This window comes from Hemiscyllium ocellatum, chromosome 7 (genome assembly GCF_020745735.1).
Source record: "Hemiscyllium ocellatum isolate sHemOce1 chromosome 7, sHemOce1.pat.X.cur, whole genome shotgun sequence".
NCBI classification, from domain to species: domain Eukaryota; kingdom Metazoa; phylum Chordata; class Chondrichthyes; order Orectolobiformes; family Hemiscylliidae; genus Hemiscyllium; species Hemiscyllium ocellatum.
Window position 1 is genome coordinate 40911877 of NC_083407.1, and position 25784 is coordinate 40937660.

At 41.0% G+C, this 25784-nt stretch overlaps 1 protein-coding gene across 5 annotated transcripts in view; it reads left to right on the forward strand.

Annotated features, from left to right (window-relative positions):
- Nucleotides 1–25784, forward strand: part of nckap5l (NCK-associated protein 5-like) — an 807388-nt gene that overhangs the window by 419964 nt on the left and 361640 nt on the right. For 4 of the 5 annotated variants that reach the window (XM_060827141.1, XM_060827140.1, XM_060827143.1 and 1 more), the window contains one exon: nt 2514–2647. In XM_060827141.1, the coding sequence (XP_060683124.1) occupies nt 2514–2647 (134 nt within the window). Of the gene's footprint in view, nt 1–2513; nt 2648–24890; nt 24918–25784 lie in introns of those variants that run through there. The other variant, XM_060827144.1, reaches the window with a different exon arrangement.

Sequence of the window (25784 nt, forward strand, 5' to 3'; positions counted from 1 at the left end):
AACAGCGGGGGATTAGAAAATAAATAACATTCTTGGATCAAAAAGTAAACTTTAGAGTGTGGTCAGTAATGCTATGATCAGACCCCAATGAAATTCTCCAATTTGTTACAGTTCAAAATGCCTTAAATTGTGAAGTTCCTGGGTGTGGAGACATGAACTGTTTCCTGAAACCTTTCTCTCACACCTCTTTAAGGTTATGTTTTAAAAGGAGCCAATTAAACCAGACTTTGTCGAATCAACAAAAAGAATGAGCTTATTAATCTTTAAATGTGAGAAGAATTTGTAATCTTACAGCATTTGGGGTGAGAGTGAGTCCTCTTGTTGCCCTATATTCAGAAGAAAGAGCTGGGCTGAGGAGTGGCAGATGGAATTCAACCCTGTCAAGTGTGAAGTTGTCCATTTTGGAAGGACAAATGAGAATGCGGAATACAGGGTTAACGGTAGGGTTCTTAGTAAGGTGGAGGAGCAGAGGGATCTTGGGGTCTACGTTCATAGATCTTTGAAAGTTGCCACTCAGGTGGATAGAGCTTGTAAGAAGGCCTATGGTGTATTAGCGTTCATTGAATTCAAGAGTTGTGAGGTGATGTTGCAGCTGTACAGGACCTTGGTAAGGCCACATTTGGAGTACTGTGTGCAGTTCTGGTCGCCTCACCTTAGGAGAGATGTGGAAGCTTTGGAGAGGGTGCAGAGGAGATTTATCAGGATGTTGCCTGGAATGGAGAATACGTAATATGAGGATAGGTTGAGAGTGCTAAGCTTTCCTCATTGGAACGGCGAAGGATGAGGAGTGACTTGATAGAGGTTTATAAGATGATCAGGGGAAAAGATAGACAGTCAGAGACTTTTTCCCCGGGTACAACAGAGTGTTACAAGGGGACATAAATTAAAGGTGAAGGGTGGAAGGTATAGGGGGGATGTCAGGGGTAGATTCTTTACCCAGACAGTGGTGGGAGCATGGAATGCGCTGCCTGTGGGAGTGGCAGAGTCAGAATCATTGGTGACCTTTAAGCGGCAATTGGATAGGTACATGGATAGGTGCTTAAGCTAGGACAAATGTTCGGCACAACATCGTGGGCCGAAGGGCCTGTTCTGTGCTGTATTGTTCTATGTTCTACTTTTTTTTAAAACTGATTCCCAGCTCTGAATGAGAGAGGGTATTTTCCTGCAACTCATAATTCAGGAACAGCTCTTCCACTGTGACCTTCACAGCATGCCAATTCTTGGTAACTGATAGAATAGCCACTAATGGTGGAGTGATTAATACCATCTGGGCTGGTACACAGAAGAGCATTCAGTTCCCCAGTGTACTCCAGTAAAGTTAAAATGCACTTTCTAACGCCAGTCTCAAAACATTTGCCTGCAGTTTGGGACATAATATGTTATGGTGGCTAGCTGTAAAACAGGGGTCATCAGTCCTCATTATATTTATAGTCACGAGATCATAGCCTCGTATCTTTTGACTTGCTTCTTCTTCCATTTGAAGAGCCATTGTTTGAATTTCTTATTTTATCCAGAGGTGTGAGATTTCAGGGATTCTTAATCTCTCTCTCAACCAGACAACCAATTAGTTTACATTGGTAGCCATTTTTGGCCATACCAACCCTCTTTTTCAAAAGCACATCTTGGAATAATAAGTTAAAAATGTCCACTGTACTCTGGGTCATGACAGTGTTGATTTAGAATTGTCTTGTTTGGTAACAAATGTTAATTTTTTTTTATCTCTCCGGTGCTTTATCTGTCTTTCAAATGAGAAGAAAAAGGGTTGCTTAATTTTGTACAGATTGTATTCCCTTTGCTGCTGGTTACAATCTTGTGTTATATTGATCAATTTTCCTATAATCTCATCTTGATTTAAAGTAGACATGAAGAGGAATTTCTTCTGAGGGTGGTTAATGTTTGGAATTCTCTTCCTGATTGAGTACTAGATACTGCATTATTGATTGCATTCAAGGCCAAATTAGACAGATTTTAGATCAAGCGATATGGGTAAGCATGAAAGAAAGCTAAGCTCACAATCAATGCATTGGTCTTACTGAGTGCCGGAGCAGGTTTGAGAGACCAAATAGCCTATTGCTGCTTTCAATTGTTATGTTCTTGTATTCTTATAATTGTTGCCCAGTAACATGCTCTGTATCCTTTGTGGTAAGGAAGAAGTTTAAACTTTCTCCGCAGATTAATGCCTAATACAGGTTACAGTTGATTCAAAACAAATACCTTTATTTGCAAACAATGAGCTGTGTGAGGATTTCTTCTTACCCTATATTACACTTTTGCTATTTCTTACATCCTTGAAGAACATCCCATTAACAGCACAGCACCTGTTGTGTGGATTCCTTCTAGAATTCTATTCAGTCATACTAATAAAAGATATGTATTAATTCTTCTATTTTTAAAATTGTAAAATCAATAAAATCACTAGAAATGTTCAGAGACAATCCTTTGGTTTTCTACATTTGTTTGTTAATTTTGGAACTTGCTTTTGACAAATTCCATGAAATTTCTGCTTTTTCCAGTGTGAAAAGCTGATGGATGAATTGGAGGAAGAACGATGTTTAAGGCTTGAGACTGAAAAGCGATTACATGAAGTTATCCTGGAGTCTGAAATTAGTACATCTCAGATGCAAGCTTTGCAGGAGCAATTTGCCAGGTAAGGACAACCTGACATTGTTGCATTATAAAACCACTAAATAGTGAGGTGATCCACACATTTTATCCACAGCAATTTGTCAGAAGCCTGCATTTTAGCTGCTCTTATAAGTTCAAACACCTCATTTCTGTTTAAGAAATGAAAGTCAAAAGAGATCTAATAACTAGTAAAAACCAACATCTGATAACATTGCATGAATTACATTGATTTATTTCTGTTGACTTTAACCAGGACCACATTAGGGTAGATTTGATTCTGGGGTGGATTTGATTATACATCTATATACATTGGAAGTGGCCTTTAAAACGAACCCAATCTTATATCTCCACCTTGAAATTAACTTCATTAAATTCTTACTATTTTCTGCAAAATATTTTTGATTGTTTTAAAATTGGACCTTCTGGCCCAGGATGGGCACACCATGCTGTACCTCAAAACCATACTCTCCACATGAGAAGCTAAAGGAGATAACTGTCTTCATGACAATAGATTAGAGATTACCCACTCAAATTGAACTAATTTGAATGTTGACTGTTTGAATATATACAAAACAGCAATTGTTTATCCAATGAGATTTTAATGTGTTTTGAGGACTTTGTTTGAAAATAATCAGTGGGTTAATTTATTTGCACTTTTAATTTCTGATTCCATCAATGATGTGCTGAGTAGTTTAGATGTCTGCTCGATCCAATTCAATAGCATTATAATACTGAATCTTGATATTACACAGGAATTTGTGTTGGATAAACTGAGCGTTTGGTCTCATTGTCTGAGCAAGCTTGAGGCTACTCCCAAATTATACCACAGGATTCTCTTCCTCTGCAAAATGTGAGCAGTCTTGGCGAGTGGTCCTCGGTGGTGCTTTCCACCTAAGGCTAGAAAGCATCTTCTAAAGATCTCGTAAGCCTTTACTGTAATAGTCTCTCAATTCACTTAGCTCAGTGGGACGTTACTGCTGCTTTAAGCTACAGTATCTGCTACTGGAAAGCACCCTCAGGCTTTTTAGAATTCACATCCATCATGAATCTGTAGGGGGCTGACAAAAAAGAGACCTGTCGTCCTTATTGAATTATGCTATCAATTTTCATTGTTACATTCCTCTTGTTTTGAATTGCATGATTTCAAACACTGAATTATTCAGAATACATTGAATAGGAATGTATATGGGCTTGGTGCATACCTGTGGGGGGTGGGTGAACGTTAGGTTGTGCTTCCACCACCCCCAGTTGATTTGTTGATGTGAGCTGCAGTCTTTCTGAATTTCATGTTTATAGCGAGAATTTCCATCGATGGTACAAAGAACGAGCAATTAACATTTGCTAGAAGGGAAATTGAATAATTTATTCAGCAATCTAATAACAAAAAAATACATTTTACTACATATTGAATTTAGCAGTTTAATCAAATAGGTCTATCTGATGTATCTGTGCTTGTATATTTCTCACTATTAGGGGTTGGAGTCATTTCATGAAGTAGAACAGTGGATCACTAGGATAGCACTTATATTGATTTTCCATTACATTTTTCAGAATTCTGTTATTTCATACATAAATTACTATAAATTATATGAAAAATTTTGACAACACTAATTTGGCTAAGTAGCTATTTCCACAAAATACCCTTACTGGGAATTCAACTAATTCTGTTGATACATTATTTCGAAATTGACATGCTGGAATTAAGACCAGCATTTTTTTTACTAATTTTAATGAATGTTTTCCATAATTACAAGTTTAGTGTTTTGTAATCACTGTGGAAATGAAGCAGTTTACATGTAGTGCTTTAAACTCTTGCTTGCTGTACTCCGACCAGTCTTTGTTTTTAAATTCCCATCTGACCAGATTGTCTGCAGTTCTCTGCATTCTTGTGCTTTCTCAAATTAGGGATTTTTTTTTAAGTCTTATTTAAGCAATGTCTGTTTGATTATATTTGCAAAGTAAAGGAAAAGGACCATCAGTAAAATAGTGGAGTAACATCCACACACAAATGCCAGACAATCCAACAAGAGGCAATCCAACTCCTTTACATTCAATGGTGTTACCATCACTGAATTCTCCACTGTCAGCATCCTGGGGGTTACCATTAACCAGAAACTCGACTAGACTCGCCATGTTAACACAGTGGCTGTAAGAGCAAGTAGGAGGCTGGGAATACTGCGGTGAGTAACACATCCTGACTCCTAAAGTCTGTCTACCATCTTCATGGCACAAGTCAGGAGTGTGATGGAATACGTTGCACTTGCCTGGATTAGTGCAGCTCCAACAACACTCAAGAAGCTTGACAGCATCCAAGACAAATCATCCTGCCAGATTGGTGCCACATCTGTTCCCTCCACCACTAATTCTCAGTAGCTGCAGTTTGTACCATTTACAAGATGCAGTGCAGAAATTCACCAAAGACCTTCAGACAGCACCTTCCAAACCCACAACCATTTCCATCTAAAACGACGTGGGCAGCAGATATTTGGGAACACCACCATCTGCAAGTTCAACTCCAAGTCACTCACCATCCTGACTTGGAAATATATCACTGTTACTTCACTGTCTTTGGGTCAAAATCTTGGAATTCCCTCTTTATTGGCAATGTGGGTCAACCCACAGCATGTGAACTGCAGTGGTTCAAGAAGACAGCTCATCACCACGTTCTCCAAGGCACCTAGGAACAGGCAATAAATGCTAGCGATGCCTGCATCTTACAAGTGAATACATAAATAAATGTACCATTCAAAGAAAGTGCAGAAGTAAAACCCAATGAAAAGCACCTTTTCATGAACTCATGACTTAAATCAGTGTGAAATAGTGTCTTCTCTTTAAGTACCCTTATAATGCTCTGTCAAGACACTTCATTCAAAGTAAAACATGGATGAAATTCTGATTAGATTTTTCTGGAATGGACACTAAAAACTGCCAACATGGCAGCTGATGGGTCAGGTGAACTTTTGTTTTAGCACCCACTACTTCACATCATCAGAAGATTCACAACAAAATGACAAGGGTGGGCTGCCCTGCTTATTGACATAGCAAGACAAAAAATACACTTGCGAATTCATACCTTCTGTTTGTGGACATATTCAAGTCTCGACACTGGTGAACTCCGAGACTCTGAATTCAAACACAAAATAAAAGGAGCTGTAGAGAAACCAATTCATCATTGGTAAATGTGAATAGTCCTATCAATTCTCTGTTGGATAGCCTTGACTTCTAACTTCAAATCATTCTAGGTGGACAATAGAAGTATTGATCATGTGATTGAAACTGACTGCACATAATGAATCTTTCCATGCTAGCACCTGCAGAGATAGCAGCAGAAAGAGCGGTACAAATAATCCTTTCAAAAACTGGACACTACAATATCTTAAAAGTCGCCATGCCTCTTCCTTTCTAAGGCTATTACTGTAGAAACATCTTGTCCAGACAAGAACACTGCAGGTAACTAACTTTAAGACCTACTGAAGTTTCATCTCTTCAAAGGATTCCTGCTGTAATTCTAATACGTGATTCTTATTATTGAAAACACCCAAATTATCCTCCTGGAATGAAATTACTTTGTTCACTATACTGTTCCTAAGATCAGTCAAACATGTCAATTACAAACTCTCCTTTAGTTTATGACTTATAAAAATGCACTTTCCTGTTTAACTCTGTTTTTTTGATGTGTACATGTGGATACCAAGAAAGAGCTGTATTCTTTGCAATGAGCCTGTGAATATGTAATCCTCTTTATTTAAACCTACAAGCTGGCAGCAATCACACCACCTTCCCATTTATGCCTTAGTTAAGTTCTGAGCAGGAGTGTCCAAACTCCACCTTCCCAACCTCTGCCAAATGAGACTCCAAAGTGGTAAATCAGTGATGTCTGGTGGCTCTTATTGGGTGGGGAAATGCCCTCCACCCAACTGTTTGTTTGGAAGATGAAATGCCAGGCCTTTCTGTGAAGTGTCAGCTTGTATATCTTACCAGCTCAGTAAGCTAGCAAAAGCAGAAGTTACCACCATGCTATTGGGTGACAAATTTTGATTTCCAGTTGTCTGCTTTTCCTGCTGGAAGAAAATTGACAATGTTGAAGACCATGGTAAATAATGGTAAGTGACATATTTGAGAATGTGGGCATCTGCGAGGTAGGAGATGGCTGAAGGAGCTGCACAAAATGGCTTCTGTTTGGCTAACTTGGTCTGTACTGAGCCAGGCAAATACTCGTGACTCAGATCAAACATGAAACCACAGACTGATATAGATCCGATAAAATACTCTAAATTATATAACCATTAAATGCAGAAGTAACAGTTTAACCCTAACCGCAGGGCAGAACAAATACAATTCTGGGAAAGGTTGTTTACAAGAAATTGTGATAGGTTAAGGCAAAAGTGCAGACCTCTGGGAATTTGATTGATTGATTGTTATTATGCGATCATGCTCCATTTCTGACTATGAACATTGTACATAAGCTCTTTGCAAACTCTAGGTCGTTGGATGCTTTTGGTAGTCTAGCAGTACTCATACTTCTGGGTGATCAGAATCTACCGACCTGGCTGTATCAAAGAATGAATGATTGCTTGTGTGACTGATAAAGAGTCGTTTACAGGTATGTTTATTGACCGATCCCACAAACCCAAAGACCAGGACAGTAGTTCGGGTTCTCATGTTTACAATGTAAAATATCTTGTATTGCTGAAAAAAGACCGCTTTTCATCTTGCACTCCTCGGGACTCAAAGGGAAAACCAATACTTACTTGAGAGAAGAGTGTTGATTCCTTGGCAAGTGGACTGTGATGGAGGTGTGGAGAATGCTCCTGTTAATGCTGATTGGCAGTTTACTGCCAGGCTATGTTTAAATTTTAATTCAGGAAGTTTGATTAGTCAGGGAATAAATGAACCAGTGAATGACTGTTGCCTATGTTGTTAAGTTGAAACTGTTGTCGTGCACTTGCATGTTCTTTCTGTCTGCAAAGAACAGGATGATGTCTTAATAAAAGCCAAATATTCACGATAGTTGAGATCCAAAATAGTAAAGTGTTGGATAAACGCAGCAGATCTGTCTTCATCTGTAGAGAGCGAAAGACTTAACACTTTAAATCTACTTTACTTTTGCTTCTGGAGCACTCCCTGTGTATTGATATATGCATATATGTTATTAAGTGTATGTGTATTCATAGTTTGCACATTCTCCCATGTCTACGTGGGTTTCCTTCAGATGGATTGCTCCAAAGCTAATTGAATCTCCTTTGGAAATTGGATAACCTGATCAATTTAGGAATCAGTGTCACCTCTTTTCTCTTTGTAAAAAGTGTCCAACAATGAGGAACTTAAAAATGGTTACTTTTTATTAGGATGTTATAAGGTTTGAGCTATATGGAGAGGCTGAATTGGCTGGGGTTATTTTCCCTGGAGGAAAATAGGGGTGACCTTATAGAGCTTTTAAAATTGCGGAGCATAGATAGGGTGTATAGCTAAGGTCTTTTCCCCAGGGTAAGGGAAACTGGAGGGAATAGGTTTAAGATGAGAGGGGGAGGATTTAAAAGGGACCTGAGGGGCAACATTTTCATGCAGAGGGTGGTGCGTGAATGGAATGAGCTGCCAGAAGAAGTGGTGGAGGCTGGTACAATTGCAACATTTAAAAGGCATGTGGATGGGTATATGAATAGGAATGATTTAGAGATATATGGACCAAAAATAGGATGAGATTAATTTAGGGTATCTGGTCGGCATGAAGTACTAGGTCCAAAGGGTCTGTTTCCGTGCTGTACAGCCCTAAGAGGATCTGTATATGTATCGTGATAAATCTTACAGTTTAACAGAATATGTAGACACATTCCACCATGATTAACATAAGGGTTAACATCATTAGAAAACATTATACAATTTCAAAGTCTAGGTACCTTTGTTTCTGAGATGATGCTGTGTACCATGACATTGTATACTTTTTCTGTACTTCTAAACTTGAGGAAACATGACATTAATAGTTAAATTTTAAAGCCACTGCAACAATCTAAGTCCCTTAGCATGTCAAAGATTGTATAATGCAGAAGATGCTGGATTTTGATCTTATCCTTTACATATGAAGCTGCATCGTAACACTGTCCATAGTTTACTTTGCAATATGTTGAATGGAATTTGCTACTTGGCTAAGCAAAGGTGAGGACTGCAGATGCTGGAAACCAGAGTCTACATTAGAGTGGTACTGGAAAAGCACAGCAGGTCAGGCAGCATCCGAGGAGCAGGAAGATTGATGGTTCAGTCAAAAGCCCTTCATTAGGAATGGAGACCTCCATTCCTGATGAAGGGCTTTTGCCCAAACTGTCATTTTTCTTTGCTACTTGGCTGTCATTCCTTACTGTCGAATATTTAACGATGTGGCTCATAATGGGTTTATCCACCTGACCATCTGCCTTGAACGTCCTATATTCCCACTTGACCTTTGCATTTGGACAGAAGCAATATCTGATTCAAATTCACTTCTCTCAAATTAGGAGGAAAGCCATACCTGTGATAGGTATTTGATCATTTATGGGGTAAGTGCGGACTGCAGATGCTGGAGATCAGAGTCAAGAGTGTAATGTTGGAAAAGCACAGCACTACATTGCTCCTTCCTCAGCTTCAGCAATGTAAAGGTCAGATGTGCACGTTGAGTTGGTCGATGTCACCCGCCTCACCCACTCCAACCTCTCGCCCTCACAACGCGCAGCCTTCCACTCCCTTTGCTTCCACCTCAACCTCACTATCAAACCCGCAGACAAGGGGAGCGTGGTAGTATTGTGGCACACTGACCTCTATACTGTGAAAAAGTGAGGACTGCAGATGCTGGAGATCAGAGCTGAAAAATGTGTTGCTGGAAAAGCGCTTTTCCAGCAACACATTTTTTCAGCTCTACACTGTGAAGCCAGATGCCAACTCGCAGACACCTCCTCCCACTGCCCCCTTGATCATGATTCTACCTCCTTCCTCAGCTTCACAAACCTGACTAGCCCAGATGACTCATTGTCTCAGCCTACGCCTGTCTCACCAAACTTATTTCTTCCTACTTCAACACCGTCCTGTCCCCCTTAGTCCAGGAACTCCCCACATACGTTCGTGACACCACTCACGCCCTCCACCTCCTCCAAGATTTTTGTTTCCCCGGCCCCCAATGCCTCATCTTCACCATGGACATCCAGTTCCTGTACACATCGATCCACCATGACAAAGGTCTCCAAGCCCTCTGTTTCTTTCTCTCATACGGTCCCAACAGTTACCCTTCCACTGACACCCTCATCCGCCAGGCTGAACTGAACCTCACCCTCAACAACTTCTTCCAATCCTGCCACTTTCTCCAAACCAAAGGGGTAGCCATGGGCACCGGATGGGACTGAGCTATGCCTCCCTGTTTGTCGGATATGTAGAAAGGTCCATCTTCCGCAGTTACACAGGCACCACCCTACACCTGTTCCTCCGTTACATCGATGACTGTATCAGTGCCGCCTCGTGCTCCCATGAGGAGGTTGAACAGTTCATCAACTTGACCAACATCTTCCACCCTGACCTCAAATTCACCTGGACCATTTTGGAAACCTCCCTCCTCTTCCTGGACCTCTCCATCACTGTCTCTGGCAACTGACTAACCACAGACATCTACTACATGCTCACTGACTCCCACAGGTACCTAGACTACACCTCCTCCCGCCCTACCTCCTGTAAAAATGCCATCTCTTATTCCCAATTCCTCCGCCTCCACCGCACCTGTGCCCAGGATGATTAGTTCCACGTCAGAAAGTCCCAGGTGGCCTCTTTCTTCCTTGACCCTTCCCACGTGGTTGACGATGCCCTCCTCCACTTCACACATCACTGCCCTTGAACCCCACCCTTCCCAACGCAACAAGACCACAACCCCCCGGTCCCCACCTTCCACCCCACCGACCTCCACATCCATTGCATCATCCTCCGCCACTTCTACCACCTCCAAATGGCCAGCAAAGATATATTTCCCTCCCCACCCCTATCAGCATTCCGGAAAGACCATTCCCTCCGCGACTCCCTTGTCAGGTCCACACCACCCACCAGCCCACACCATTTCCCTCACCTCCATTCAAGACACCAAGGGATCCCTCCACTTTTGTACCTCTACCAATGTCATCTACAGAATACGTTGCAACTGGTGTGGTCTCCTCTACATCAAGGAGACAGGACGCCGCTTTGTGGGTTGTTTCAGAGAACATCTCTGGGACACCCACACCCACCAACCCCACCACCCTGTGGCTGAGCACTTCAACTCCCCCTCCCACACCGTCAAGGACATGCAGGCCCTGGGCCGCCTCCACTGCGAAGCCGTGACTATCCAATGTCTGGAGGAAGCATGCCTCATATTCCACCTTGGGACCCTGCAACGACACAGGATAAATGTGGATTTCAACAGCTTCCTCTTACCCCCTCCCCCCACATTATTCCCGTCCCAAGCCTCCAACTTGGCACCGCCCTCTGGACCTGCCCATCACTCTCCCCTCTGACCTATCACCTTCTCCCTCACCTTCATCCACCTATTCCTTTCCCACCTACCTTCTTCCCCAACCCCAGCCTTTTATCTCTCAGCCCCGCCCCACAAGCCTCATTCCTGATGAAGGAGTTATGCATGAAACGTCGATCCATGTGATAATTTTATTAATATATAAATTTTTGAAATCAGATGACACGGATAGGTAACTTTCCCAAAATATTTGCTGAACACGGACATTATATTGGATCAGAATTAGAAGAACATTTTGCAGAAATGAATAGACTTCCTTTTGCTAAGTCTCTAGTCTGTGGGCTGATGAAATTCCTATCATAGTTACATTAATTACAGCTAACGTTCAACACTCATGTGTCCAATAGCAAAAATTACTTGCATGTTTAACATTTTTTCCACACCATAGGATCATTACTGGTTTGCAAAATGTTTTTTTTTAAGCGGATTCTGATGCTATGCATCTGTATATTTTTAGAACATCAACTAGCCATGGGTTTAGGTTTTACTAACTGATTGGAAGCAAATGAGGTGGGAGGAGTGACTGTATTATGGCACGAAGCATGAGAAGGCAAGCACATCCTCTTTTTTTCACTTTGTAACCTGCTATTACCAAAGCAAATTGGGCCAGGAGGCCATGCTGGAACATGGCGGGAAGATAATTAAGTCTAAAACAGGCAATTAACTGTACTTTAGCATGACTTATTAAATTTTACACCAGCTGCATGGGAGCACTGGTGCTTCGGAGCATCCCCAGCTTAACCAGATGCAGGGTGAGTGAAAGGTCCATGTTGGCTACGGTTTGGAAGCATGAACGGACGGGGATTTGGCAGACATGACAGGATTGACTGTTATTTCTGCCGCGCAGTCAGCAGGCATAAATATGTCTAGCTTAGTGAGGAATGCCACGTGTCTGCCTATCTTCAACTTGGCACTTGTATGTGGAGAGCAAAGGGAGTGGAAGATCCTGAAAATTAGTTGCAGCTATTTGCATGGGCATACTCACTCAGGCATTGGACCTCCAGTGATGAGGAATGCCAGGGATGGGGACAGCATCGGAATAATAGCCAGAGAGGCAATAGGAGAATGAGGCTGAAAGGGCACAAGGTAAAGGGGCATGCATATGGTCACTTGCTTGCAGAAGAGGTTGCCCATCAAAGAATGCTTATCATCAGGGGCTTAACTTTCTACAAATACCAGAGCAGCAGTTTCCAGGAAGAGGATCACCGAGCAGCTGTTGTGATGGATGATAAGCTGAGCTTTATGTGAAGTTGGAGGAATTGGGATAGTGGGTCTTTTTCTGGTTGGCAAAATGTAACTAATGGAGTACCATAAGGTTTTGTCTGCAACCCTAACTGTTTACAATTTATATTAATGACTTGGATGCAGGGAGTATAGAAGATACTATAGTAAAATTTGCAGATGACACTAAAATAGGTGAGAAATTAAGTTGCAATAAAGAAATAAGAAATTTACAAAATTGAATATTGAATAAACTAAGGGAATGGGCCAAAATTTGGCAGGTGGAGTTTAAGATGGATAAGAGTGAGGTTATCTATTTTGATTGGAGGAAGATGAAAGCCATCAGTTTGTCTAAGTGGAGAGGAAATTCAGAGTGCTTCAGTGCAAAGGGATCTGGGTGTCCTTGTCCATGAACCATAGAAACTTAATATTCAGGTGCAGCAAGTAATAAAGAAGGTACATAGAATTTTGGCATTTATTGCTAAAGGAATGGAATAGAAATGTAGGGAAGTGTTGCTGCATTTGTGGGACTGCACCTGGAATATTGTGTACAGCTTAGATCTCCTGACATTAGGAGGGTTGGATTTGTGCTGGAAATAGTTCAGTGGAGTTTTACTAGATTGTTTCCAGAGGCGAAGGATTTGACTTGAGAGATTTGAGAAGTTTAGGCCTTTACTGTCTGGAGGAGAAAGTGAGGATGGCAGATACTGGGGATTAGAGTCAAGAGATTAGTGCTGAAAAAGCACAGCAGATCTGAGGAGCAGGAAAATCAATGTTTCAGACAAAAACCCCTCATCAGGAATCTGGAGTCTGGAGTCTAGAAGAATGAAAGGAGGTCTAATTGAGGTATCCAAGATGCTGAAAGGATTTGACAAAGTAGATATAAAAAGGATATTTTCTCTTGTTGGGTAATTTAAAATGTGGGGTCATAGTATCAGGATCACAACTGGAAGATTTAAATGCAAAATGCGGAGAAATTACTTCTCTCAAAAGATCTTGAATCTGTGCAATTCACTACCCAAGAGTTTGGTGGATGCCAGTATTAGAATTAGTAACAGGTTGATGGCTTATAAGGAGTGGGTAGGAAAATAGATTTTAGGCCGAGGTGGGATCAACCATAATTTGTTACAACACGGGGTAAACTCTCCTGCTTAATTTAAAACCAGCAACACAGAAAAGATTTATCCCATGCAGTAATCTGTAAAAATTCGAATGGCCAAGAGCGATGTAAACTAAAAATTAACAACTTTATTTCTTAAAGTATAACAGAGAATAATTAACTAACGACTATTTACAATTCCTTACCCTAACCTATGTTTTACCTTCCCTTTTATAATACTAGTCTGATAAAATTCCCAATTAAGGTTTACAAAACAAAACTACTTATCTCAAAACCAGGCAGCTTTCAGTTATTCTATTTGGATCTCCCTGTGTCTCCTTTTCTTCTTCTTCGGAATTTCTGCTTCACAGGTTACTGAGTGAAAACGGTAGCTTAAAGAGAGCTATTTTTCAGGCAGGAACAAGTGAGGACTGCAGATGCTGGAGATCAGAATCAAGAGTGTGTTGCTGGAAAAGCACAGCAGGTCAGGCAGCATCCGAGGAGCAGGAGAATTGACATTTCGGGCATAAACCCTTCATCAGAAATGAGGCTTGTGGGTCGGGGCTGAGAGATAATTGGGAGGAAGTGTGGGGTTGGAAGGAAGGAAGCTGGGAAAGTGATAGGTGGATGAAGATGAGGGAGAACATGATAGGCCCGAGGGGGGAGTGATGAACAGGTCTGGAGGGCATGCTGGGTTGGAGGCTAGGGACAGGGATAATGTGGGCGGAGGGGAAACGAGGAAGCTGTTGAAATCCACGTTCATCCCATGTGGTTGCAGGGTCCAGGGTGGAATATGAGGCGTTCCTCCTCCAGGCATCGGGTAATAACGGTTTGGCGGTGGAGGCGGCCCAGGACCTGCATGTCCTTGATGGAATAGGAGGGGGAGTTGAAGTGTTCAGCCACGGGCTGGTGGGGTTGGTGGGTCAGGTATCCCAGAGATGTTCTCTGAAACGACTCACAAGAAGTTATCCTGACTTCCTGATGTAGAGGACCACACCGAGTGCAAGGGCGAAGTAGATGATGTTGGTAGAGGTATAGGGAAATTTCTGATGGATGTGAAAGGATCCCTTGGGGCCTTGGACCTGTTGTTGGCGCAGGTTTTGCAGTTCCTGTGGTGACAGGGAAAGATGCCAGGAATGGGTGTGGGCCGGTGGGGTGTGCGTGAAACTGGTGAGGGAGTTGTGGAGGGAATGGTCTTTCTGGAACATTGATAGGGTTGGGGAGGGAAATATATCTTTGGTGGTAAGGTCCATTTGGAGGTGGTGGAAGTGGCGGATGATGATGCGATGTATGTGGAGGTTGGTGGGGTGGAAGGTGAGAACCAGTGGGTTCTGTCCTTGTTGCGTTAGGAGGGGTGGGATTCAAGGCGGTAATGCATGAAGTGGAGGAGGTGTGCTGGAGGGCATCATCAACCACATGGGAAGGGAAGTTGCAATCTTGGAAGAAGGAGGCCATTTGGCAATTTCTGAGGTGGAATTGGTCAACTTGGTATCCGAAATAGAATTGGTCATCTGTCAGAAATTTACTTGTACCTCTACCAATGTCATCTACAGCATTTGTGGTACTTGATGTGGTCTCCTCTACATCAGGCAGACAGGACACCCTCTTGTGGATTGTTTCAGAGAACACCTCTGGAACACCTGACCCATCAACCCCACCGCTCCGTGGCTGAATGGTGGAGCTGGTTCGAGCAGCTAAATTGCTTACTGCTGCCACTAGTTCTTCTGTTCGGTGATAGTGGCATGAAAAATCACTGATGCAAAATCTCTGTGCCTCAGCATCTTTGTAAGGATCTTATAAAGGCGTATGTCATCTCCCAATCTGTAGATTAAAATGGACACAAATGTCATGTTTCAAGGGGCCAGCAAGTATCTTGTGCTTTTATATGCCAGGAAAATTTATAGTGTTTGAGCTATTGCTGCGTTTTGCCAGGCTCTGGGTGCAATCTGCTACACACATGGCCATCAAGGCTTTTGCAGACTAACTAAAGACTTTTACCAACAGGAGTGGCTTTCAGTCAATTTGCACAAAATAGCCTAGGACTACCTTCAAATCTGTGCAAGATTCTCTAGAATTTACCACCAGTATCTATAAACTGAGGCAGTCTTGCTCTGTGCACCCCATGTGCATTCATGGTTACTGATGTCTGCACAGCACCAAAACACAAATGCAGAGGAGAAGTACAACAGTGTAAACTCAAGCAATTATTGATCAGGCCATGGGGTTTCTGAAGGTGAAGGCCAGAATAAACCTAATCGAACTTCAGTATTGCCCAGTTAGGCTGTCATGCATTGTAGTTGCGTTGAGCTCTGCTTTAAATAATGAGGACACCCAATAGCTGATACCAGCTCAGTGTGAGGAGTTAGAGGACAATGCTGGCTTGATGGAGCAGAATGCAGTGGAGATTGAGGGTGCACAGGCAGGGGCTATACATTATCTGATAGGGAAATTTGTGATGGGCTAATATAGGCATATTTGGCAAAATACTGCAATGTCTAGAAATCTGAAATAATAAAGCTGAAAAGACAGAGCATATTTGTGAAGAGAGAGAACAGAGTTATTATTTTAGGTGTGAGAGTTATCAGGCAAAGCTCAGGCAAGTGGAAAAAGTTATTAGGGTTGGTGGACCATTGTACGAGAGCGAAAGCTCTTTCCATATAATAAGTCTGTAAAGCTAACCTTGTGTGCTGCTCTATGCTCTTGTAAGAGCTGGATAGCTGACATTGATTGCTATTGTGTAAAGAAGATTGACTGAAGGTTTGGTGAAGGTATAAAAAATTATGATCAGATAATTTAGATCAGGTCATTCAACTGCTGACACATATGGGAGCCCTGAATTCATTCTCTATTTCTGATTTCTTTCCTTCAATGAAATGGATGAACCAGATAGTTTTTTAGGACAATTGATGTTAGTTTGTAAATTGAGGTGACTGGACCTGGAGCAATACATTAGACATTTTACATTCTTTTCTTCACTCATGGAATGTGGACATTGTTGCTGCCCAGCATTTATTTCCCAATCCAGCAGTCCTTGAGAAGATGGTGGTGAGCTGCAGCCTATGCCCTGAGGCAATGAACTCCAGATTTGACAACTGTGAAGGAACAGCAATATATTTCCAAGTCAGGACGGTGAATGGCTTGGAGGGGCAATTGCAGGTGGACATGTTCCCATGTATCTGTCACCCTTGTCCTTGTTGATGGAAGTGGTCATAGGTTTGGAAGGTACTATCTTTGGAGAATTTTTGCAGTCAATCTCATTAGATAGTAGACACCACTGCTCCTGAGTGTTGGTGATTGAGAGACTGCATGCTTGCGGGTGTGGCATCAATGAAGCAGGCTGCTTTGTCCTGGACGGTGACAAGCTTCTTTAGTGTTTTTGGAGCTGGACCCATCCAGAAAAGTGGAGCATATTGCATTACACTCTTGATTGTGCCTATAGAGGGTGGACAGGCTTTGGAAAGTCAGGAGGTGATATACTTGCTGTAGTATTCCTAGCCTCTGACCTGCTGTTGTAGTCACTACCTTTGTGGTGAGTCCATTGAGTTTCTGGTCAATGGTAATTCCCAGAATATTGATAGTGGAGGATTCAGAGATGGTTACACAGTTGAATGTCAAGGACAATAGTTAGCTTATCTCTTATTGGAAATAGTGATTACCTGACATTTGTGTGACATGAATGTTACTTGCCACTTGTCAGCCCAAGCCTGGATACTGGCCAGATGATGATGCATTTGAACATGGGGACTTCTTCAATATCTGAGGAGTTGTGAGTGGTACTGAACATTGTCTGACAATCAGCGAACATCCCCACTTCTGACCTTATGATGGAGAGAAGGTAGTTGAAGCAATTGAAGATGGTTGGGTCTCAACACTATCCTGAGGAACTTCTGCAGAGATGAACTGAAATGATTGACCTGAAACAACTACTTCTTACGTGCCAGGCATGACTCTAATTAGCAGAGAGTTTGCTCCTTGATACTCATTGATACTGGTTTTGCTAAAGATCCTTGATGCCACAGTCATTTGCATGTGGCTTTGATGTTAAGGGCTGTCACTCTCACCTCACCTCTGGAATTCAGCATTTTTATCCATATTAAAACCAAGACTATAATGAGATCAGGAGCTTTAGTGAGCCTGGTAGAACCCAAACTGGGCGTTACTGAGCAGATGGCACTGTTGAAGGTACCTTCCATCACTTTGACTGATGAGGTAGTAATTGGCTGAGTTGGATTTGTCCTGCTTTTTGTGTATAGGACATACCTGGGCAATTTTCCACACTGCAGGATAAATGCCAGTATTTTAACTGTATGGAACAGCTTGACTAGGGGAGCAGGAAGTTCTGGAGTGCAAGTGGATTATCTACTCTGCACTTCTGGCTGAAGTACTTAATACTTTGATATATAAAGTTCAAGGTCCCGTAGTTTTGCTAACTGCTCAATCAATCATGTCCTATTGCCTTCAGTGAGCAATTGTACGTGAAACCCAAACCCCTCTGACCAGCCAAGCTTTGTCATCAATTCTGTAATGCCTATGCCTGACTTTTAGCCACAAACAACATCTCACACTTCTTGTATTAAATTCCATTAGTCTTTACATTCTGATTTATCCTGTTGCAATCAACTGATATCATTCTTATTGTTCACCACACCACCCAAATCTGGTCTATGACCACGCATACGACCATATGACCTCGAAGCAGAAGTAGGCCTCTTGGTCCCTTGAGCATGTTCTATGATCAATTAGATCATGGCTGAGCTGATGACTCCACATTCCCACCATCTCACAGTAACCTTTTCATTACCTTGCTCAAGAATCAATCTACATCTACCTTAAAAAGATTCAAGGCCGCCTTTTCTGTGCTTTTCAAGGAAGAGGTATCCAAAGATTAATCTTGTTTGTTTTTGTGCCCGTTATTTTTTGAATAAGAGCATTATGTTGACAGTTTTCCAGTGTTCTGGGACTTTTCCAGAACCCACGGATTCTGAGAACATTACCAGTAGTTCGTCATTACCTCTGAGCCTATTTCCTTTAATATCCTCGGATGCAACCCATTAATTATTATCACACTTATTAGCCTTTAGAACCAATAGTTTTCCTAGTACTCCTTCTCTTGCGACAGTTGTTATTATTTATTTCCAAGATCATTTAGTATCTTTGGAATTCAATTCATGTTCTCTACAGTGAAGACTGATGCAAAATATTGATTGAACTTTTCTGCCATTTCCTGGTTCCCCATATTATTTCCTTGGGGGAATTGTCTAAAGGGGTGATACTCACTTTGCCCTCTTTCTTCATTTTTATATTGATATTACTTACAAGCTTACTCTCAAAGTTTATTTTGTTTTTATTTATTTATTATTGAGTCATCTTATGTTGGTTTTAAAGAAGTTCACAACCTTCTGGTCAACCATGAATTGAATCTTTTGTGTATTTGCATGTGACTCAGATAATAATCCAGAAATTATTACCGTTTGAATTTCTGCTGCATAATTTGTTGGCTAGCTCCACATACTGGCTATGCAGAACCTCTTGCTTGCCCTGCCTGTCAATGACACCCATGTGGAACACGACAACTGGATTCTTCATCTCCCACTGCAGGTTCCTCGTCAGCCCTGAGCAGATCTCCGGATTCCTGGCACTTGTTCAGGCAATATGGTCTTCTGCTGCAGAAAGCAATGTCAATCCCCTTCATTACAGTATCTACTTTAGCTAAAATTCCTTTTCACTGGCCCAACTTGAGAGATTTCCTGTATTATGGTGCCTTAGTCAATTAGCTCAATTACCTTCCAGTCCACAGTCTCATCCAAATAACCTGAAAGGCCCTCAATCCTCTTGTCCCATTGGAATGGTTGAGACTCCTGCACTCCTCCCTACCTTATTTGCATCCTTTGCAATTCCACCCTCTTTTCCCTGGTCAGTGACAAAATCAGAAGACTCTGTCTTACTAGAGGCAACTACTTCCTGGTCCAAAATATCTGAGTGAATTCCTTTCTTGATGTGTTGTGATGTATGCAAGTCAGCTTCCAGTTTGTTAACTCTGAATGGATCTGACGAAGCTATCACCACTTAGCATAGACATGTTTTCCCTGGATCATGCTGGCATCCAGGAATCTGCAAATACTGTAACCACCATCCTTACTATGTTGTAATTAACTACTTTTTAAAAACTTTAAATGAATCATCGGCCAGTTTTGAAAATTTACTCAGTATTTCAATATCCAAGCCAATTGATCGTTTCTCCTTCAGTGTTTTACGCATCCGGAATAGGGATCAATCTCCATGCTGATGCTGCCAATCTAACCTACTTGCTGTCCAGTCAATAGAGGTAACTGCCCCACCCCAATTCGCCCAAAAAGATCCTGAGTTGCTGTAGAAACATGCATTTTAATGTACATGCATGTTGAAGCCTGGATCGATGGAGATTGTTAGTAGGGGCTTCAATGTTCATTCCATCACATGGCTGACCAGTGATCTCCCCTGCTTTCTCACCATTGTCATTGGCATATGTTGAGGGATTTACAAGTTAATATGCAACCTGTTTTGTTTTTTGGCAGAGTGAATCCAGTTTACTCAGCTACCAGGCTCTGGAGTGGAAATTGAACCTGGAGTTTCTGACTTAGGCAGGTTTCAAAATCCATTGCAAGACCTTCCCAAGTCATTAATGTACTTCAAAAAAGTATTTTCAAACAGCATTTACTGCTCTAAACCGAATCTCTGAATCATGGAATAATGCACAGATTTTGGATAGGAAATGTTATAGCAGTCATATTGTTTAGATTAAGATTTGAGTTAGCTAACATTTTTATTGTATAATTTGTGCTTTCTCACAAAAACAGTTAAGACCTTTAAAAGCAGCACAGGTCTATAATGCAGACAGCTTGAGTGGCATGGTTGTTTGTTCAGTAAGGTTATTAATCATGTTTCTTAATAATAAGTGACAAACCAGTTGACTCTGAAAGGTTGTAGTAATCTGAATGCACCAGGCATAGCTTTAAATATGATTTATCAAACACCATGAACAAAAGGCTTACGAACTGATGTCAGTATGTATCTATCGCCGCATGAAAGCAGTGTGCTGCAATTAGCATAATCAGGCTGGCATACGGTATTCTTGAACTTCACTTCCTTACGAGGGTACATAAGTGAGGCCTTGACCTCAGTGTGTCTTGCAGGGAAAAAAGCAAAGTTTGCCCAAGGCTAGTTTAGATGCCTCTGGAACACTGACCATGTGGAAAACATTACAGTTTGCTCTCCATGGCCTGCCTTCTCTGTATTTCCTAGTCCACATTTATATTATGAATCTTTTGCTCCCTCTTAACTTGCATAAAAATATGACTGTATATATAAACTGAAAATGTGAAGACTCAAATTTATGGAATGTGATCGTGATAGCACACAAGTATATACAGCTTTCTATTCTAGAAATTTTAATTTAAAACATTCTCAACAGTTCTAAATAAAGCCGAACTATTAATGTAAATAGCTAATGCTGGAAACACATGCAAGGTTAGTGGACTTCTCAATGGAAAAAATCATTTCACATTTGGGTAGAACCTTCCATTAGAATGTAATGAGTGTGACATGCAAAATTGAAGATTCTCCTTTACCTGCTTCAGTCAGAACTCATTCGAAAGAAAGAGCTCCATTATTGCGTAGGTGCCATCCAATTATTTTGGTTTATATGAATTGAATTCTGACAACAAAGCTGTAACAATGGAAAAACAAAATAAAATAATATGAATAGCTAACTGGGTGACAGATACATGAAAAACCTGAAAGAACATAATTTATTAAAGCTGAGAATCAGCAAGACCACTATGTATTAACATTTAAAGCTGTCAATTGTCAATTAGTTTGCTGATTATCATATGTCTTGAGACTCATGACAACATGAGTATTTGTTTATGTATCGTTTGATTTGATCTTCTACTTAAATTCCAAAATCTTGGTCATCCAGAGTTTGCTTTTGAAGAAAGTGTGGATTAGAGGTTAAAGTTGCAGTGCTTTATATGCAGCCTACCTTAATTTCCAATTGATGTATCCTTCTGCAGCTATCTTGCCAGACACAGGACATTGCAAAAGTACGCTAATTTAATGTTTTACAATGTTTAATATTTCTTACTTGTACTGTGTGAGATTATTCAGCAAAGGAATGAACTTGGAGAATATTAAAAATACTTTTAACTTGTGATTTTTCTTGATTCAATCAGTGCGGGTATTATTTTCAGTCTGCAATGAGTTAGTTGATGACAATTAGACCATCAGTAGGATGGGTGCAGTTGGTTTCAGTGTAGCTGTCTTATAACTCTTTACTTTAAAATATTTGTCTGTGAGTTTGATGAGAATGGGGTCAGTTACAGCTCGGATGCACTCCCTTCATAAAATGGTCTTCCTTGACTGACTGTTATGGCTCACATGTAAAAAAGCCTTTCGGTTGCTTGAAGTTCCAAAATAATGCAAGTTCATAAATTGTTATTTTAGAGAAAGCTTAAAAAGAGCAGTTAGAAGAAAAACCTACTTGTGTGGTTGATGCATTATATGGCGTTTTTAGTGAAGTGTCATTACTTATACAAATACAGAACGGATAAGTCCTTGGGGAAAAAAAATGCCCATGTCACGAGTGAGGAGTTATCAACTTTGTCGAGGATTGAACACTATTGGTTTAATTGAGCTATCTGAGGGAGGGAGACAGCAATATTACTTCTTGTTAATATGAAATTTAATTGCAGTAATATGCTTGATTTCTGTTGGCTTTAATGCTACAACAACATAAAGAGCAACTGACTTCTGTGTGGTGTTGCCATAACTGGAATATTTTCTGAGCTCCACGACTAACAACAACAAGAAGATTACCTTGCATTTACATATTACCATAAACATAACAAAGTATCCTGGGAGACTTTGTATGAGCATTCTAAAACAAGATTGCACAGTGCCTCAAGGTGATATCAGAGCAAAAGCTTGGATAAAAAGAGAAGTTTTAATAAATATCTTAAAAGAGAAAACCCAGCCAGAGAGACAGAAAATTTTAGAAAGAGTTCCAGAACTCAGAAACCAAGCAGCTGAAGACATGGCTACCAGTGATAAAGCACCAGTAAATCACTCGAGGCCAGGATTAGAGCGCAGATATCTCGAAGAGTTGTCGGGCTGGAGGAGAGGACAGCTTCAGGGACGGATGAGGCCATGGGCAATTTGAAAACAGGAACGAGACTTTTCAAATTGAGATGTTACTTTACCAGGAGCTAGCGTATGCCAGCAAGCATGAGGTGATGTGTGAACAAGTTTTGGTGTAACTTAGGACAGGAGCAGATGACTTCAAGTCCTTGTGAAAGGCTGACTAAGAGTACACAGAAATAATCAGGCCCAGTGGCATCAAAAACATGGACGAAAGATTCAATTAAAGTTAAACTGAGGCAATGGTGGAATCTGACAACATTGAAGAGGTCAAAATTGGTGACCTTACTGATTTATCTGATTTCTCACAGACGTGCCTGAGAGATTAAGTGTTCATTCCTAGAGATCCTGCATAATCCAGGAATGTTGGTGGCTCCAGTTGGTTCATTTTTATATGGGGTAAAACTCATCATTGTTTTTAAGGACCCTTGTGAAGTGATTTTCAGGAATGTCAAGTAAAATTTTACTGTGTATGGATTTGTAGTGTAAGGTTGATGTCAATTTGGCAATAGCTTTCACCAAATGGATAGTGAGAAATGAGAACATGTTGCACTTGTTTGGTCAAGATCATCATCAACATTAAACACGAGCATATTTGATTAGATTAGATTACTTACAGTGTGGAAACAGGCCCTTCGGCCCAACAAGTCCACACCGACCCGCCGAAGCGCAGCCCATCTGTACCCCTACATTTACCCCTTACCTAACACTACGGGCAATTTAGCATGGCCAATTCACCTGACCCGCACATCTTTGGACTGTGGGAGGAAACCGGAGCACCCGGAGAAAACCGACGCAGACACAGGGAGAATGTGCAAACTCCACACAGTCAGTCACCTGAGGCGGGAATTGAACCCAGGTCTCTGGCGCTGTGAGGCAGCAGTGCTAACCACTGTGCCACCGTGCCGCCTAGCTTGCAGCCTCCCAAGAGTTGGGGAGAGATTGGTCCCTGGTCAAATGCCTGACCTGAAGAAGCTGGAATCAAGAGCCATGCCCTTTCTTTTGCTGTCAATTCACTAATCCTTTCCACTCCCCTTCCATGATTCCCTCCATTTCTTTTCTCTGTGATCCCTACACATAGCAACAGCAATAGCACTGCCTCCCCATGGCCACTGGCATTGTCATTCAGTAGAGCTCCCAGTCTCTGGCAGGCCACTAGCTTTTGGAGGGGGAACCTTCTACGTTTAGGGTTTTGGATTCCTTGAAAACCCACTGTTGGCTGGTTAAGTTTCTGGCTCACAATGTGGTGTTTTCTGAAAAGGTGGGATTTGAGGCTTTTCTCGGCACTTCAACTGAATAGTGAAGACCCAGCTGTATCCACAAGATTTGGTTCTTAACTGAAAGTCACTGAAAATGCTTCTGACGATTCAACTACAAGTAAGTGGGGGACAAAACATACCAATTAGTGAATGGCTTCATCTAGTCTATTTTACTACTTTGATTTTGTGTGAGGTGATTTTTGCACGTGTGTTTAAATGACGTTGCTATTTTCTGTAATAGTTACCACCTTGTTGATTGAGAAATCTGATTTGTGTGAAAGATGTGGGATTCTCCTGCTACTTTTCTCCCTTTCATAATCCCTGCTGATGTTACTTTGTTTCACAGTTTGAATTTTTTAAATTTTGCCTGCAGTAGTGTATTGAATCTGTGCAGCAAATTTTGTTTCCTGATTAGATTATATTTTAAAATATGTTATCACTCGCCGCATTATTAGGAAGTGGCTTTCGTCCGAGATTATGTATCATGCAAAAGAAGGGAGGGACCCCTTCCTCATCACATGATAACTTTCCTGTTTTAGGCAGGGCTCTGGGTTTCAGCGAGTAGTTATTTGGCAGTGGATTAAAGGGCGATTCTGTCTCCATGATGATGTAGGTCAGATGCTTGCAAATGTTTGGCGAGAAAGAAATATCCTTCCCAGTAAAAGTGCAAAATACCACATGCTATGTAGCTGGAAGCAATCTGTCATACAAGAATGAAGGGGGCTGAAACTGTTGGTGTAGCTTAACCCATATGTTCTGCATAGAATTGAAATTTATGAGTAATGAAGGCTCCATGTGGACTAATTCAGAGTTGCACAGTGTGAGACCAGTCTAATGCTTTATATATATTATGTATATATGAAAAAAATCAGTTCTTGTGCAGCTTTTGTAAGGACTCTCTCTCACCGGTCAGAGAGACAACGGTACTGATAATGTCTCAGAACCCATTCAAGAAGACAGTCTCGCTGATGTTCCTCACAGAAGAACCTGAGTTTAGGCTGATGCTGAGAGATGCTGTCTCCAGGTAGTAAGAGATTTCTAACAGTTACTTCAATAGTCATTTGTGTGTGTCAAAACATATTTTAATCTGAAATACTTTCAGCAGGTTTTGTTATAATGTCAGCTTTGGAATATGTGGGGTATTTTTTTTTCCAATGTTTATTAAATGCCCTGTGATGATTTGTTGAAATGTTGTTAATCTCCTCTGAGAGCTCAGACTCTATATTTGGAGAATTCTCCCTTCACTAATGTTAGAATAATTTCTTAGTTAAAAATAAGCAGGAGCTAACAATAAAAAGGCAGCAAATGAGACCACACCATCCAGATTGGTATTTTTAGAGACAAGCAACTAACAAATGCTACAAGAGTAACATAAAAGAATTGTCGGAAAGCAAATGATTTAAAAAAAAATGCAATTGTGTTTTATTCAATTAATGGTATAAACTGAGTTTGATTACAGCGTACAGCAGTTTGAAGTGAAATATTCTTCCTCATGCCTGCAGCTTTTAATCTGAACTTCCTGCTTTTGTGGAGAGCCAGACTTCCTAGTCAAACATGGTTAGTTTCAATGCTAAATCTTTTTTTGTTAAAGATGTTATACAATTCCTCAAAACATAACATGGTTACTGTTTGAGCTTGATTCATATAACTTTTCTCTTTGCATTTTGATCAAAAGTGTACCAACCAAATGCAGTCTGAATATTGATCATCTGTTTCAAAAGTAGCTAAGTAATTGGTTTGTAGCTGCATAAAAAAGTTTGCAATCTGGTGTTTCAAGCTTTGGCACTTTATGCGAAACACAATTGTTTACAAAGACAAGAATTTTCATTTAAGAGGCAGACTCCCGAACACTCTCATTTTGTCTTTTCACAATGCAAAAATGAATTTTTAA